A 15,493-nucleotide genomic window follows, 5' to 3' on the forward strand; every position below is an offset into this window, starting at 1 on the left:
CTTGTCTATAGTGCAGACTATAGACTAGACTATAGCCTTGTCTATAGTAAAGAATACAGTCCTGTTTATTGTCTGTATTATTGGCTTGTCTATAGTCCAGTCTTATCTACAGTCTAGACTATAGTCTTGTCTAAAGTCCAGAATATAGTCTTGACTTATTGTCCAGACTTGCATATAGCCCAGACTATGGTCTTGCATATAGTCCAGTCTATAGACTTGTATATAGTCCAGACTTGGGCTTGTCTAGTATTGACTATAGCCCAGACTATTGTCTTGTATATAGTCCAGACTATAGTTTTGTATATAGTCTTGAATATAGTCTTGTCTAGATTATATTCCTGTCTATCATACTAATATCTAAAAAATTATTTTACTTTTCTAGACGTACTCGTCCTACATTGAAACCTTCCGGTACAATTGTGAGCAAAGCTCAAGAATTTGTCGATATCTATAAAAATCCTCCATTCAGACCCGAGCCCCTCTATCCACAACCTCAACCTGATAAAACCGCAGCCAAATGCCGTAAAGATGTGTGTCTATTACCCGATTGTTATTGTGGTGGCAGAGATATACCCGGTAAGTTTAAACGAAAAAAAAAACATTTTAACGATAAATAACTGCGAAAAAGTTGTAGCACTATAAACAAAAATTTATAACTTTACAATAAAATTTTATTACAATAACTATTTAGGAGATTTAAAATTGGAAGAAACTCCTCAAATAGTATTGATAACATTTGATGATGCTGTTAGTACACTAAATATCGATTACTATGATGAAATATTTAATAATGAAACACGTAAAAATCCAAATGGTTGTCCCATCAGGGGTACATTTTATGTATCTCACGAATGGACCGATTATGGTATGGTCCAAGATTTATATGCGGATGGCCATGAAATGGCTTCACATACCGTATCGTAAGTTCGTTGAAAATTATAATAACCATCAAGCATTATAACATTAAATCAAAAAGAAAAAACCGGTTAAAAACAAAAAGAAAACAAACTGTTTAAAATATTTCTAAAAATCATTAAATCATTTTTGGTATATTTTTATTTATGATTTGTTTTCTTGTTTTTTTATTTTCATGTGCTTCTTCATCATTTACCATCCCCCTTTCAACCCTCAAAAAACCTATTTCTGTGCGCTTTCTGTCATAACATCTATGAAAAAAATCATTAAATCATTTTACCCAAAATACCCCTACGCCTCGAACCTGTATTGATTTTTCGGTCTTTTGTGTGTTGTGTTGGCCTCCCCATTGTTGTGTATTTTGGCCCTTTTCCGAAAATAAAAGGTGATCTACCGGTGGAACAAGTTCCTCAAATTGTTTTGATTACCTTTGATGATTCGGTCAATGATTTGAATAAACAATTGTATATTGATTTATTCGAAAAGGGTCGTGTTAATCCAAATGGTTGTCCCATTACGGCCACCTTTTATGTCTCTCACGAATGGACCGATTATAGTCAAGTACAGAATTTATATTCGGATGGTCATGAAATGGCTTCACATACTGTATCGTAAGTATTGCTTAATATTCGTTAAATGATGTGACTTTTGTTTGTAGATTTTGGATTTTAAAGCACTTTTACACTTTTATTGAAAAATTTTGCACTAGTAGTTTGTTTAATTTTTAAAATAACTGTATTAATAACTATTAAAACACAAATTCAAAAATTTGGAATGATATTTCAAAATTAACGCCAAAAGAAAGAAGATTAATTGAATTATAGTTATGTATATTATCCAAACTATAGTATTGTTTACAGTTCAGATAATAGCCTTGTCTATAATCCATTTTATAGTGTTGCTTATAGTCCAGCAAAGGTATTGTCTACATTCCATACTATAGTCCAAAATTTAGGTTTACCTGACTATATTCTTGTGTCTATAGTCCAGATTATATTCTTGTCTATAATGCATACTATTGTTTTGCTATAGTCCAGAATATAATCTTGTCTATAGTCCAGATATAGGTCTGGTCCAGACTATATTCTTGTCTATAGTCCAGAGTTCAGACTATATATAGTCTTGTCTATAGTCCACACTACATATAGTCTTGTCTATAGTCCAGACTATATAATCTTGTCTACAGTATTTTCTATAGTTCAGACTAAAATCTTGTTTATAGTCTAGACAATATTCTTGTCTATATTCCAGACTATAGTCTTGCCTATAGTATATAATCTATTATATATATAGTATACACTATATCCTTGTCTATAGTCCAGATAACAGACTTGTTTATAGTCCAGGCTACAGTCTCTTCTATAGTCTTGTCTATAGTCAGACTATAACCTTATCCATAGTCCAGGCTATATATAGTCTTGTCTATAGTCCAGACTATAGTCTTGTCTATAGTCCAGACTTTAGTCTTGTCCAAAGTCCAGACTATATTCTTGTCTATGGTCCAGACTGTACTATTGCCTTTTATTTTATCTATAGTCTTGTCTATAGTATTTTCTATAGTTCAGACTAAAATCTTGTTTATAGTCTAGACAATATTCTTGTCTATATTCCAGACTATAGTTTTGTCTATAGTTTATAATTTATTATATATAGTCCACACTATATCCTTGTCTATAGTCCAGATAACAGGTTTGTATATAGTCCAGACTACAACCTTGCCTATAGTCCTAGCTATAGTCTTTCAAAGAAATATTATATATTAGTTTTATCTTAAAACGATGGACTTACACTAGGCATTGAGAATCGTAAAATAATCGAAAAAGATTATTGGACACCATTCTCCTTTGAGTCGTTTTAAAACTATAAATATAGATTTTTTTTATCCAATCACAAACACAAAACTCAAGGTAAGTTCAACACCAAGATCATTCACATTTTGAGCAAAAAAAGGTTTGTAAAAGATCCACAAAAAGATCCTACAAAATAAACCGAAAACTCCACTTACTTTTTACTAAAAATTTCTCTGCACCAAATGCTTCACTACAAAACAACATGCACCACAAAATATCACAAACTATTAATAACAACAAATAAAAATTGTTCATTAATACTAATTAATACCTTTTTCCCTATAACAAAAATAAAAAAAACAAAATCCATAACTATAGACATAGTTTTGGTGAACAATTCTCGCAAAAGAAATGGACTCGTGAAGTAGCTGGACAACGTGAAATCTTAGCAGCCTATGGTGGTGTTAAACTCTCCGATGTCAGAGGCATGCGTGCTCCTTTCTTGTCAGTGGGTGGCAATAAAATGTATAAAATGTTATACGATTCCAATTTCACTTATGATTCTTCAATGCCTGTCTATGAAAATCGTCCACCATCTTGGCCCTATACTTTGGATTATAAAATTTTTCACGATTGTATGATACCGCCGTGTCCTACCAAGAGTTATCCCGGTGTTTGGCAAGTACCAATGGTTATGTGGCAAGATTTGAATGGTGGTCGTTGTTCTATGGGTGATGCTTGTTCTAATCCTTCGGATGCTGAGGGTGTAACGAAAATGATTATGAAGAATTTCGAAAGACATTATACAACAAACAGGTGAGGAGAAAATAAGCAATCTGGGAATTTGATATTTATTTACATAAATATTTTTTTAACTTTTTTATGATTTTAGAGCACCATTTGGTTTGTTCTATCATGCTGCCTGGTTTACTCAACCTCATCATAAAGAAGGTTTTATTAAATTTTTGGATGCTATCAATGCCATGCAAGATGTTTGGATTGTTACCAATTGGCAGGCTCTACAATGGGTTAGAGATCCTACGCCCATTTCGAGAATCAATTCATTCCAACCCTTCCAGTGTGATTATTCGGTGAGTAGATCATGATTCTAATATAATAAGTATTGGCTTAATTGTTTCCTTTTATACTAAGGCCCCGACCAGTATTTTTAATGGAAAGAAATTCACCAAAATCCAATATTATAAGAATTACACTGTCAAATATATCTTTTTATATCCTTCTATCTTCTATACAGTATAAAAAATTATATTTGCGGGTTTTTTCACGGGATCTTCCCGTATGTCTGGAAGGTCTTATATGACACATATTGTTTTGAAACCATAGGTAGGCAAAGGTGCTACGTTTTTATTCAAAAGAAGTTATTTATATTTTGTATGGACAACTTTTATATCTATATTAACTTGTGCGGACAAAATGGGCGGCCTAGCTATAGTGGGCGTGACACATCCCATATGAAAACTTAAATTTGCATATCTGAGAAAATATAACCGCTAGAATACTCAAAAATTCTATGGAACCACTTTAGTATTATCATAAATATTTAGAACAAAAAATATGCAGACTATCAATAAGGGCGGGGCACCTTTCAAATGAATAACTTAAAAAAATCGTTTATCTAATAAACTATTAGATCAAAAGTCTCCAGATTTTGAAGGAACAATTTTGACATCAATGTGAACATTTCGGGACCCAATGGGCAGACTGGCAATAATAGGCGTGGTAAAATATTAAATTCGTTTATCTACGAAACTATTGGAGCTAGAGACTTCAAATTTTCCTTCAACATTTTTGACTTCCACGTGAACATTTGGATAATAATTTTGGGGGATTACCAATATTGGGCGTGGCACCTCCCATTTGGATTAACTATTAAAATTTGTTTACCTGGAAGTCTATTAGAGCTGAAATCTAAAAATTTTGAACGAAGAACTTTAAAATTTATGTTTACATCTGAAGGGAAAATAGGCGACTTTCATTAGGGGCCTTATAACTTCTTATATGAATTAAATTCAACAATTCGGGAAACTGGGAAACTGTTACAGCTAAAATCCTCAAAATTTACTCGAACTATCCAAGTTTATCTAGGAAACTACTAGAGCTAGAATCGTCAAATTTTTGCACCAATAACTTTGAACATGTGAAGGCGAAATGGGCGACATTTGGAGCCAAAATGGGCGGCTTTTATTAGGGGGTCTTGTAACTTTCCATATGAATTAAATACAAAAATTCGTTTATCTGGGAAACTAATTTAGTTAAAATGTTTAAACTTTTATCGAACTATTCTCAAAGTCAACATAACATAAGAGTGGTCTAGCAATAGGGGGCTGTGGTACCTCCCTAAAAAACTATTAATGCTAAAATCTTTAAAACTCGTAATGTGTGTTTTCTGTTGTTGGAATAAAACTCAAATGTTAAAACCAATAAAACATCGTGAATTGTGGCCTTAGTACACTAATTTTCTATCCTATTTAATGCAAATTTATTTCTAATTTCTTAACAGGATCGTCCCAAACGCTGCAACAATCCTAAAGTATGTAATCTTTGGCATAAATCAGGCGTTCGTTACATGAAGACCTGTCAACCCTGTCCAGACATTTATCCATGGACCGGCAAGACTGGCATACGATCATCACGTATCGATAACGATATTGAAGAAACAGCGTAAATAATAACTAATTAAACATTTGGACAAAAAGTTATAATTTTTTGTTTATAAATAAATTTTATAAAAATTTTTTTATGGCACAAAATATTTAGATATTCAAAATTCTATACATAAAAACATTCACTCGTTTTTTTTTCAAATAAAAAAAATTAAAATCATTAAAAAAATTAAGCACAAATTATAAAGTTTCTAAGTAAATACAAAAAAAGCAAACATTTAACGTTTAAAAAAATAAACATATTAAATAATAATTTACTTAGTTAAGGATTTTGTATAGGAAAATTTTCAATTTAAACTAAAAGTTATTGTTAAAAGAATTTATATATTTATTATGTTTTTTTCTGCATTTCGGTGTGTTTTTTTATTTAGAAATATATTTTTTTTGTTAAACCAAATTATTTATTCAAAATTTTGTTTATTATTATTTTTTTTTTTCATTTTTATTAATTTTATCAATAAGTTTTAGTTTTTAATTTAAATATTAGAGAATTTAAAACAGAAAAAATCACTTATTTCATAATTAATTCATTTGTTTTCTTTGTAAAAAGTAAAAAACAACATTAATATGGCCACATTTAAGCGCAATATTAGTATTTAATTATTAATAATAATAATAATAATAATAATAATAATATTTTGTTTAAACTTTTAACATCATTTACAACATTAAATTTTAGTTTTATTAAACAAATTGTTAAAAATGTTTTTCTTGTAAAATATTGTAAAAATTTGTTTTAATTCATTTTTTGTCATTTCTATTTTTTTTCTTTAACTATAACGAGTGTATTATAATTATAAAATAAATAAATTTTAATTATAAGTCGTCATAAAACATAGTATAGAATATGTGATAATGAAAACATTTTTAAGATATCAAACGATGAAGAAAAACAAAACATATTTAACTAAAATCCTAAAAAAGTGAAAAATGTCCTTAAACATTAGTTTTTTTTCACACTTCATAGACAAAATAAAAAAAATCAAAATACTCATCCATTTATGTAAAAGTGTATGTACCCTTTTTCTTATTTTTTATCCTTATCTTATTCATTTGATTTTTGGTTTTTATTTTACAATTATATTTGTATTATTTATCATTTTATGTAATTTTAAAGTTGCTTTTTTTCTTAAATAAATTTTTTCATATTTTAACATAATATTATTGTTCTGTTGTAGACGTTTTTTCTTTTTCTTATTTTTTAAAAAAAAAATTTGGAGAATTTTTCTAAAAAAGTACTTTTTTTACACTAAAAAGTACCTTCTATTAAAAAAGTACATTCTATTAAGAAATTACCTTCAATAAGAAAATATATGTATGTATGTATGTATGTATGTATGTATGTGTAAGCTGTAAGGGAAATGATTACATAAATTAATTAATTTACTTGTAATGTGTAATTTAGCAATAAACAATTACAATTATTTTTAATTAAAATTCAATTACAATTACTGTAGCTAAAAAAACTTCAATTACATTTACATGTAATTATAAGTGAATAAACTTCATAATCACAAGTAATTCGCAAGACTCTAATTACAATTACAAATAATTGTAATTAGTATTGCTTCAATTGAAATTATTTCTAATTTAATTGTAATCGAAAGTATATTCATTACCCGTCTAAGCGTGAAATATATAGGTCACATGTGCATATCAGTCAGTATACCATTACAAGATCAATTACAATTACTTGAAATGTGTAATGTATTTTCAATTTAATAATAACACAAAGTAATTCATTACAAGGTCAATTACACTTATTTGAAATGAGTAATTGTGAAATAACCATTTACAATTACTAGTAATTGAAAATTTCTCCAATTACAATTACATGTAATGTGTAATTGAAGCTTAACAATTACTATAATTGTTAAGCTTCTAATTTGGGTATTACTAATTACAAATTACATTTAATTGTAATTGGAAAGTTTTCAGTTTCAATTATAAATAATTGTAAACTTCAATTGTAATTACAAGCAATTGTAAACTTCAATAACATACAACTAAAAGTAAATGTAATTAGCAAACTTTAATTACAATTGCAAAAAATTGTAATTGAAAAAAAAAACATTAATAACAATTACTTAAAATGTAATTTTCATTAAAAATATAATGATTATGCAATCCACTTGTCTACCAGTTGTATATAAATGAAACCACATAAAGCCTTCAGAAATGTTATGAATATAAACCCTCGATATGTAGTTATACCGTCCAAACGGATTCCTAAAGGAAAATTTTAAAACCCCGATGACTACACAGGCCAATCAAATTTTAAAAAGTCAAACTTCAGATACCAAATTATACACTTCTAAATGATTGAGCTGCACTAAATGCCAATCTGGCTTTCGAATTTCTCCAGTACTAGTTTTCGAGATATCGTGTTATAAATTTAAAAAACGCTCTTTTTGGATATTTTGTAGACATTGTTGAAGCGCGAAAAATCATTATTTTTTAAAATTGTAAATCTTATCTGAAAGTCCGAAATCTATGTATCTACTACCTTCTTTCAGACATTTTGGGGTTCATTTAGAATCTGTCTTCAGAATTTCCCAATCACAGTTTTTCGAGATATCGTGTTCTAATTTAAAAAAACGCCTTCATTTTGGGTAATTTGGAGAATTGTGAATGCGCGAAGAAGCCTTTATTAATAAAATTTTTAATCTCATATGAAAGTCCGAGATCTATATATCTACTTCCTTTTTTGAGATATCTTAACCTAAAAGAACAATATCTCAGAAAATATTAACGATTTTTAAAATTGGAAAACTTCAAACCGTTTGGAAAAAGTATGGCAAAATGTGGAAAAATATTTGTCTTAAAATTTACTACATTTTAATTTTCGATTTTTTGACAATTTATGGTTTAAGTTCAGAGGTTGAAACATGCTTTTAAAAGTGAGATATCGGGCTTATAAACAAAGCTATTGAAACGTCTCAATTATTCACACTTTCAGCCATGATATCTCAAAAATTTAATCTCATTGTTGATGTCTGAGTTCAGCTTCAGATTCTAGGCAGCTCAGCCAGTTAGAAAAGTATCTGTCTCTGGTTAAAAATTTATAGTACTAAACACAGAAATGGGAATTGCGCACACACAGACCACACATTTTCCTGTGCCCTAGTATTCTGTTTATTGGACACATTATATACAAACAATTTCTGTTATAAGAAACTTTCTACCGATTTAGTCGTCGATATTAAAGGAAATTTTTATAAACTACAATAATAGGATTTTTTTTCGTCTTTCAAACTCCAGACTGTATTTTGACCAAAAGTTTTCAGTCATACGGACATAGTTATATGGTTACATGATTATTCCAAACTTTGAACCACTCAGGATCGTGGTTAAATCTCAAAATTAATACAGGGTCCAAGTTTTTTTTAACTATCTTCAAAACATTTCCCGTTTCTGTTTAAACAGGTTGGGCCGAAAGTTGATAACATTGTAAAATGTTGATCCCTCTGTAAACTTTGTAAAAAAAAACTTCAGACCCTATTTTGATTAAAACCGTAACTTTTTCATGCGGACAAACTTTGGAACATGATAAATATAGCGGCCCAAACAAATGTATATTTTTAGAGATATAGCCATAAATATTTTGAACTTTGGAGGCCCGCCCACTCTAAAGTAGGCGTGGCCGACAAAAAAATTTTACGTCATTTCACTCACAAACGAACTCTCTATTAGTGGTGAAATTTTCGACGTGATTTGAAAAATGTCACTAAAACCGACTTAAGCCCAAACTTTTATTAGTTCAGGTTGGTTTGGATTTGACTGTAGTTTGATTCAATATTTGAAACATAGAAATTTGATATTTTAGATTATCTAAAATATTTTGAGTCTAAATACTTTACTGTTAAGTTCGTACGCAAATTTAAAATGAGCAAATAACACATTAAAGTGGAACTTATTAGACTTATATATATTTAAACTCAGACATGAGGTTTTGATTCGATTTAGATTATCTGCCATACTTTGAGATATTTGTCTTTCAGTAAATACAATCGACTTTGCACTTTTCATTACTCTAAAACAGGCGTGGATCCACGTGTTGAAGGGAAATTAAAAAAAATATATTTTTATACGAAATTAAAAAATGAGAAAAAAGGAAAAAAGTAAAACATTTATATAAAATATATAAATTGTTATATCCTAGTAAAAAAAATAAAAGAAACTAGATTTTAAAATATTAATATAGTATTAAGTTAATACTAGCATAAGAAATCCGTTTAAAATTAAAATAATCTTCAATAAATATGTATATCTTTTGCATTGACATAATTAAAACTTGTTTAAGTCAATCACCATCATCTTCCTATCAATTAAAAAAATTTATTAAATTGGTTTTGCCCTTTACTTAGCCATTTTATTAAATAGCCAATCATATCAAAGAAACTATTTTAAAACTATAATTTATTTGAAAAACAAAAACCTAAAATCTATTACTAAAATATAAGTTGACATAACGAAAGTATTATCATTTATTCGAATAGAAAATCAATATTTAATTAAATATTAAAATAAAACTTAAAATATTGTTTAATTCAACTATTGTTTAAGTTAGTTTTGAATTGGTTAAAATAAAAAATAATTATACAAATAGTTTCATTATAAAATTTCAGTATGAAACGAGTGAATATTTTGTAATTTTTTTTATTTTGTGCTTAATGAAAAAAAACAATAATATCTAAAATAAATTTAAATGTCATCTTACAAAATACACTTGATAATTTACAAAGAAAATAAAATAAAAAAAAACTTTAAAAATATAAATGTCTTAAGGGTTTTATTTGAAGAGAAACACATATTAAGGTAAGATTTCTTTCAGTGTATATTAAGATGTTCATTGGACTTAATATAGTTTCCTATATCATGAGTACAAACGATTGATTACGTTAACGAGCGCTTTAAGTATTTCACAAATTTTTCACATAATCAGTTTAATGAATTTGACACCAAACCATTTACACCCTAGGCTTCACATTCACTTCTCTGAAGGGTAAACAACGAAGAAGTTTTCCTGATTTCACCGTCCTTCAGTCTTCTAACCATCATTCCCTTTATTCTTAAACCTCAACTACGATCTTCATCCTGATTCACTCGTTCAAGTGGTACTAGATAAATTAGGTACTCCAGTTTGACCCAAAGCCAAATCATTAAAAGGAAATGCCGAGAATACATTTGACACTAACAGTTTATAGACCCGGCAGGCGCTGGACTAAACACATTTTTCACGTGTCGAAAGAAGCATTTAAGTGTCTCGGTTTTTTGAAACGGTGAAAGACATACTTCATTCCATCTGATCTCCTTACTATTTACACACTCATATATGGGCCGGAGCTTCAAAGTCTATTTTAGAGCTACTCGACCGCGTAAAAGTGAGGGTGAAAGTACTTATCGGTGACAGTAGGGTATCCAACTCTATCGATTCACTGGAGCACCGTCGCAACGTGTATTTCACGTACAAGGGAATGTGTTCGTTTGGGGAATTAGGGAACTTGTTCCCGATACCCGTATATTCATGCGTAACACACGTCTTTCTTCAAGAAGACACCCATTTGTGGTAGATTGGCCAGTGGACCGCAAAACACACTACAGGGAAAATTCATTCTTCAGCCGCACTATAATGGAATAAACTTCCTGAAGAGGTATTCCCTGCCACTTTCGATATAGGACGATTTAAAATGAATGTCTACAAACACTACTCCCTTTATCATACTTCCCACAACCATTTTTTCCTAGTTCGAACACAGTGCTTTGCTGAGTGCTAGTACAATCAAAAAAATTCTACTGAAGTTTCTGAGATATCACCCGTTAAAGTTTACGGAATCACTCGTTTGAAACATTCCCAGGTAGGTGTGGATCCAATATGTGTGTTCGTTATAAGCAATATATATAAAGCATTACAAAGTGCCTCCGCACTATATGTCTATAGGATGAAGATATCTTACAGAATGAGGAAGATATGTCAGATGTTAAGTATTTATTTAAAAGTTGAAATGGACTTTTAAATGACATACAACATTTTATAAATAAAGTTGTCTTGACGCCGGATTTTTTGAAATTTATCTCAAATACCAGATATGAGGTCATATTCGGTTTTAGCTCAATATTTCAATAACAAGTATGAATATATAGTCGGGCATGGGGGACATATGATACACTACACCAGTCAATACTTTAAAAATGTAATTTGTTTAATAATAATACATTTAACTTGTTTTTAACATAAATTTCGGTAAATTTTATTTATTTTTGACAGAAAAAGAGATTTTCCATAAGGCGGTTCATTTGAGGGTTGGGGTAAATATGGGTCCATATCTCCCTGGCGTTGATACAAGTTGGTTCATTACGCAAGCTTTTAACGGTATACCGCAAAAGATGTCTATGTCCCTATCGGGCATTGAGGCTCCTATTTTCGCTCCTACTGTTGCCAATCCAATCCTCGTATCCATTTGAGCACGATTTTTGAATGTCTCGCCATCCTGTTTAAGGATGCCCGGCATTCCTGCTATCAAATCAGGGATTTGATATCAGCTTGGCTATTGGTTTAAATTTTAATATCTCTGTCTGATACTCCTGATAATACCAAAGCCAATTTGCTGCTCTTTTTATGGCTGATAATTTAACCTGTAGTGGACTACAATTATTCTGTATCCTAAACTGTATCCTAGGGATGAAAATTCCTCCTCCCATTCGTTCCCCTTTCTTAGAACCGATTGTATATAATGAGACGAGATTCTTGTGAAGCTATTTTCCTCCGATGCAGATTTTTTGGATATAATGTAGTCGAAATCTCTGTGGAGCAAAGGTTTGGGTGTGCAATAGTCAAGAAAGGATTTCTCTTCTATAATACTTGCATGGCCGTATGGCCTATATGTCCATACATCTATAGCATTGAGTCTGGGGGTAGTGCTAAGTGCAAGTTTCCTGGCTTCCAGATCAGTATGGATCCAATTTAGCAACATCAAATAGAGTTTTGGTGGATGTTGTTCTCAGCGCTCCTATTATAAAGATTGCTATCCTCCTTAAAACCTTGTCAAGAAGTATACAGGTTTAGTCCCCATCTCTTGCCTATGGCCTTCCTTCTTAAGACTTTATTCACTCTGGCCGTGATAGTTTCTATCAAGTATCATTCCTAGATATTTCGCACTATCTAAAAGTGAGAGTACGACCCCGATTAATCGGGGAAGGTCAAACTTATCGAAATTGTATTTTCTAGCCGCTGTCAACGCTCCATTGACTTAGAGAATTGAGTGCCAATAGCGTGTTTGGACCAAAAAAAAAGAGTATGTGCCAAATTTCATTTAATTATCTTGAAAATTGAGACCTGTAGTGTGAGCACAAGTTCTATTGGTATACTACAAGATGGGCGTATGACCAATATTTGTGGGTGTTACCCAAAATCAATCAGCACAAACGCATATAACCCCCAAATATAGTGGATTAGGGTATAATAATGCTAAATTTTTACTTAATATTGTAAATACTTCTGAATTTCCAATAACACATTAAAATTCAATGAAATCTTGTGCAATAACCCGAAAAAGCTTTGCAACTGACAAGTTCATTTTTTAACCACATTTTTAGAAAAAAATATTTACACAAATCTTGTGAGGGTTTAAATACATGAAGGAATTCATTTTTTTTTTTTTTTTTTTTTGTGGAGTCGTGATCAATAACTTTTTGTGCTCAAATAATCAATAGCAATTTTTTAGTAATTCAAAATCACTAAAGTAAAAACATTTGATCTGACTGTAGCAAAAAAGTAACACTTTGCATGTGAATAACATTATTGGTGTAACTTGTTTTAATGACAATTTATGTGTAATTTTATGGAAAATCAAAAAAAAATTATATTTTTTGTTACTACGAAATATTGAAACAACAATGAACTTTAAAAATTGTCAAGTAAAATTCAACTCAAAAAAAAACTACTTGCTATTTTCTACATAAAATGTAGGCCAGAAAAAAATCAACCTGTGTTGCAATATCTCTATGAGTGTACGAATTCTACTTCATAGTTGACTTTAGAGTTAAAATTGCAATGACAGTAAAATCTATATTGAAAAGAAACTGATCGTAAGTGACAAACAAAAAAGTGTGCAACTAATTCAATTTACCATACATGAACGTTTAGTTTAAATGACACCAACTGCTTGTAAAATATTGATCAATAGATTTTTTTGTTTCTTAAAAAAGTTAAAATATACAACGACTACGAGTTTATGTCGGAAGCATTAATTAAAGAACTAGTTCTCGTAATCTTTTAATCATGTATGTTAGCTTTAAGTTTATACTTAAGATCTAGTTCTGAAAATGACAAGTTCGAACACGTCTCATTGATTCCAACGAACACAGATTAAACTCATGTATTATAGAAGCAATTATTAAACTAATTCTTAAAAGTATTGTTCTCGTAGTCTTTAACAGATTCATTCCGTTTTCATTCCTCATTCCGTTTGCAAATACTAATATTTAAAACAAGTAGGGAAGTATAAATTTTTTAAAATTTTTATTATTCATAAAGAAACTTTTATGTTGAATTTTACCTTAATTCCCAAGTATTTAAGCACATTATTGATAAAAAACAAATGAGGTTTTATGTAGGAGTATAAGTCAAACATGGGCCGATCCTCGGTAAATTTGGGAAAAATGATATATTTTTAAATAACAGTCAGTTTTGTTGTGATTCAATGCGATACAAATGGTTACAAGTCAAGTTTAAACGTTTAAGACATTTTTTGAAGAGGGTTCAAATAAGGGCCTATCATTACGAAAATCTGCAGTGTATTTAATACTTATATAAAACTTATTAGTGCCAATTTTTAGGAAGAAAATAGTATATTTGACGTAATTATATGGGAGAAATAATGGACCGATTTCAAACATATAGGCTTCGTCCCTGTGTCAAAAAAATATGCTTGGTCCAAATTTCATCAAATTATCTTGAAAATTGCGGCCTGTACCTTGCGCACAAGGTTTACATGGACAGCCAGCCGGACAGACGGACGGTCGGACTGACATGTCTTAATCGACTCATGGAACTTAGGTCCAAGGGATTCGGGGTCATTGCGTATGCTGTTGTAGTATCTGGAAAGTACCTATCGCACAGAATGGAATCTGCTCTTTGATCACTCAGTACTTGGAGTACAAACAGTGGACTTAGTGTAAATCCAGCCAAAACGGAACTTGTTCTTTTCACCAGGAAATACAAGTTACCCACTTTCACTCTCCCTCGCTTGAATGGGGTTGAGTTACAGTTATCTGATAGTGCAAAATATCTAGGAGTGATCCTAGATAATCATGTAGAAGAGTAATATGTAAATCCTGGGGCATTAATCCTAAGAATACCAAATGGCTCTTCGACATGGTAGTTAAGCCCATACTACTGTATGGTGCACTCGTCTGGTGGAAATCCCTACTATTGGATCCCACCGAAAGAGATTTGAAGGAATCCTTCGCGCATCGACGCTTATGATTACAGGTGCCCTTCGTACCATTCCATCAAAGGCTCTCTTTGTCATGATGTCATTGGTTACCTGTTGATCTAATGGCTCAGGAGGTTGCCCTCAACTCAGCGATTAGACTCAGTACAATCGGTAAGTGGCATATGACTAAGTAAGGCCACTCTACCATAATCAACTTCCTAGGAGCAATTCCAGGAAACATTGAAATCTGCACCCCCAAACCATCTTTTGATATACCGAATTTATACCGACAGTCAGGCTGCCGTAAGGGCTATAAGTGGTGTCTATGGTGAAACATTCTACAGACTGTCGAGAGTTTTAACGTGAGCACCTGCCGTGTCGGCCTTATCTCACGGTGGTCTTTTTCATCCACAGGGTAGACTTGAGAACGGTCTACCATCGCCCCTTTGTCTTCGATGAAGACGCAGGTGGCATTTTTTGCACATTGGATATGACCGGTACCATGCGCAAGTACTTTGCTGGAGTACTCGAGCTATCTAATCTCTTGCTAAAGTAGTCACGTTGTAAAACAACCACACTACTATGGCTCTGTTGATTCGGCAACAGCACCTAGAGACGTAACCGGTGCAACGAAGCACGATCCTTCAATAAGCCGTAGACATCGTTC

The 15,493-nt window shown here is 31.1% G+C and overlaps 1 protein-coding gene across 20 annotated transcripts in view; it reads left to right on the plus strand.

Annotated features, from left to right (window-relative positions):
• LOC111675199 (putative mediator of RNA polymerase II transcription subunit 26) overlaps positions 1-5,638 on the plus strand; it is a 163,856-nt gene extending 158,218 nt beyond the window's left edge. For 18 of the 20 annotated variants that reach the window (XM_046948039.1, XM_046948047.1, XM_046948049.1 and 15 more), the window contains 5 exons: positions 383-576; positions 692-920; positions 3,084-3,521; positions 3,598-3,796; positions 5,227-5,638. In XM_046948039.1, the coding sequence (XP_046803995.1) occupies positions 383-576; positions 692-920; positions 3,084-3,521; positions 3,598-3,796; positions 5,227-5,391 (1,225 nt within the window). In that variant the 3' untranslated portion in view covers positions 5,392-5,638. Of the gene's footprint in view, positions 1-382; positions 577-691; positions 921-1,300; positions 1,527-3,083; positions 3,522-3,597; positions 3,797-5,226 lie in introns of all 20 variants that reach the window. The other 2 variants (XM_046948043.1, XM_046948100.1) reach the window with 1 other exon arrangement.
• Positions 5,639-15,493: the final 9,855 nt, after the last annotated feature.

Source organism: Lucilia cuprina, chromosome 2 (genome assembly GCF_022045245.1).
Source record: "Lucilia cuprina isolate Lc7/37 chromosome 2, ASM2204524v1, whole genome shotgun sequence".
Classification (NCBI taxonomy): Eukaryota; Metazoa; Arthropoda; class Insecta; order Diptera; family Calliphoridae; genus Lucilia; species Lucilia cuprina.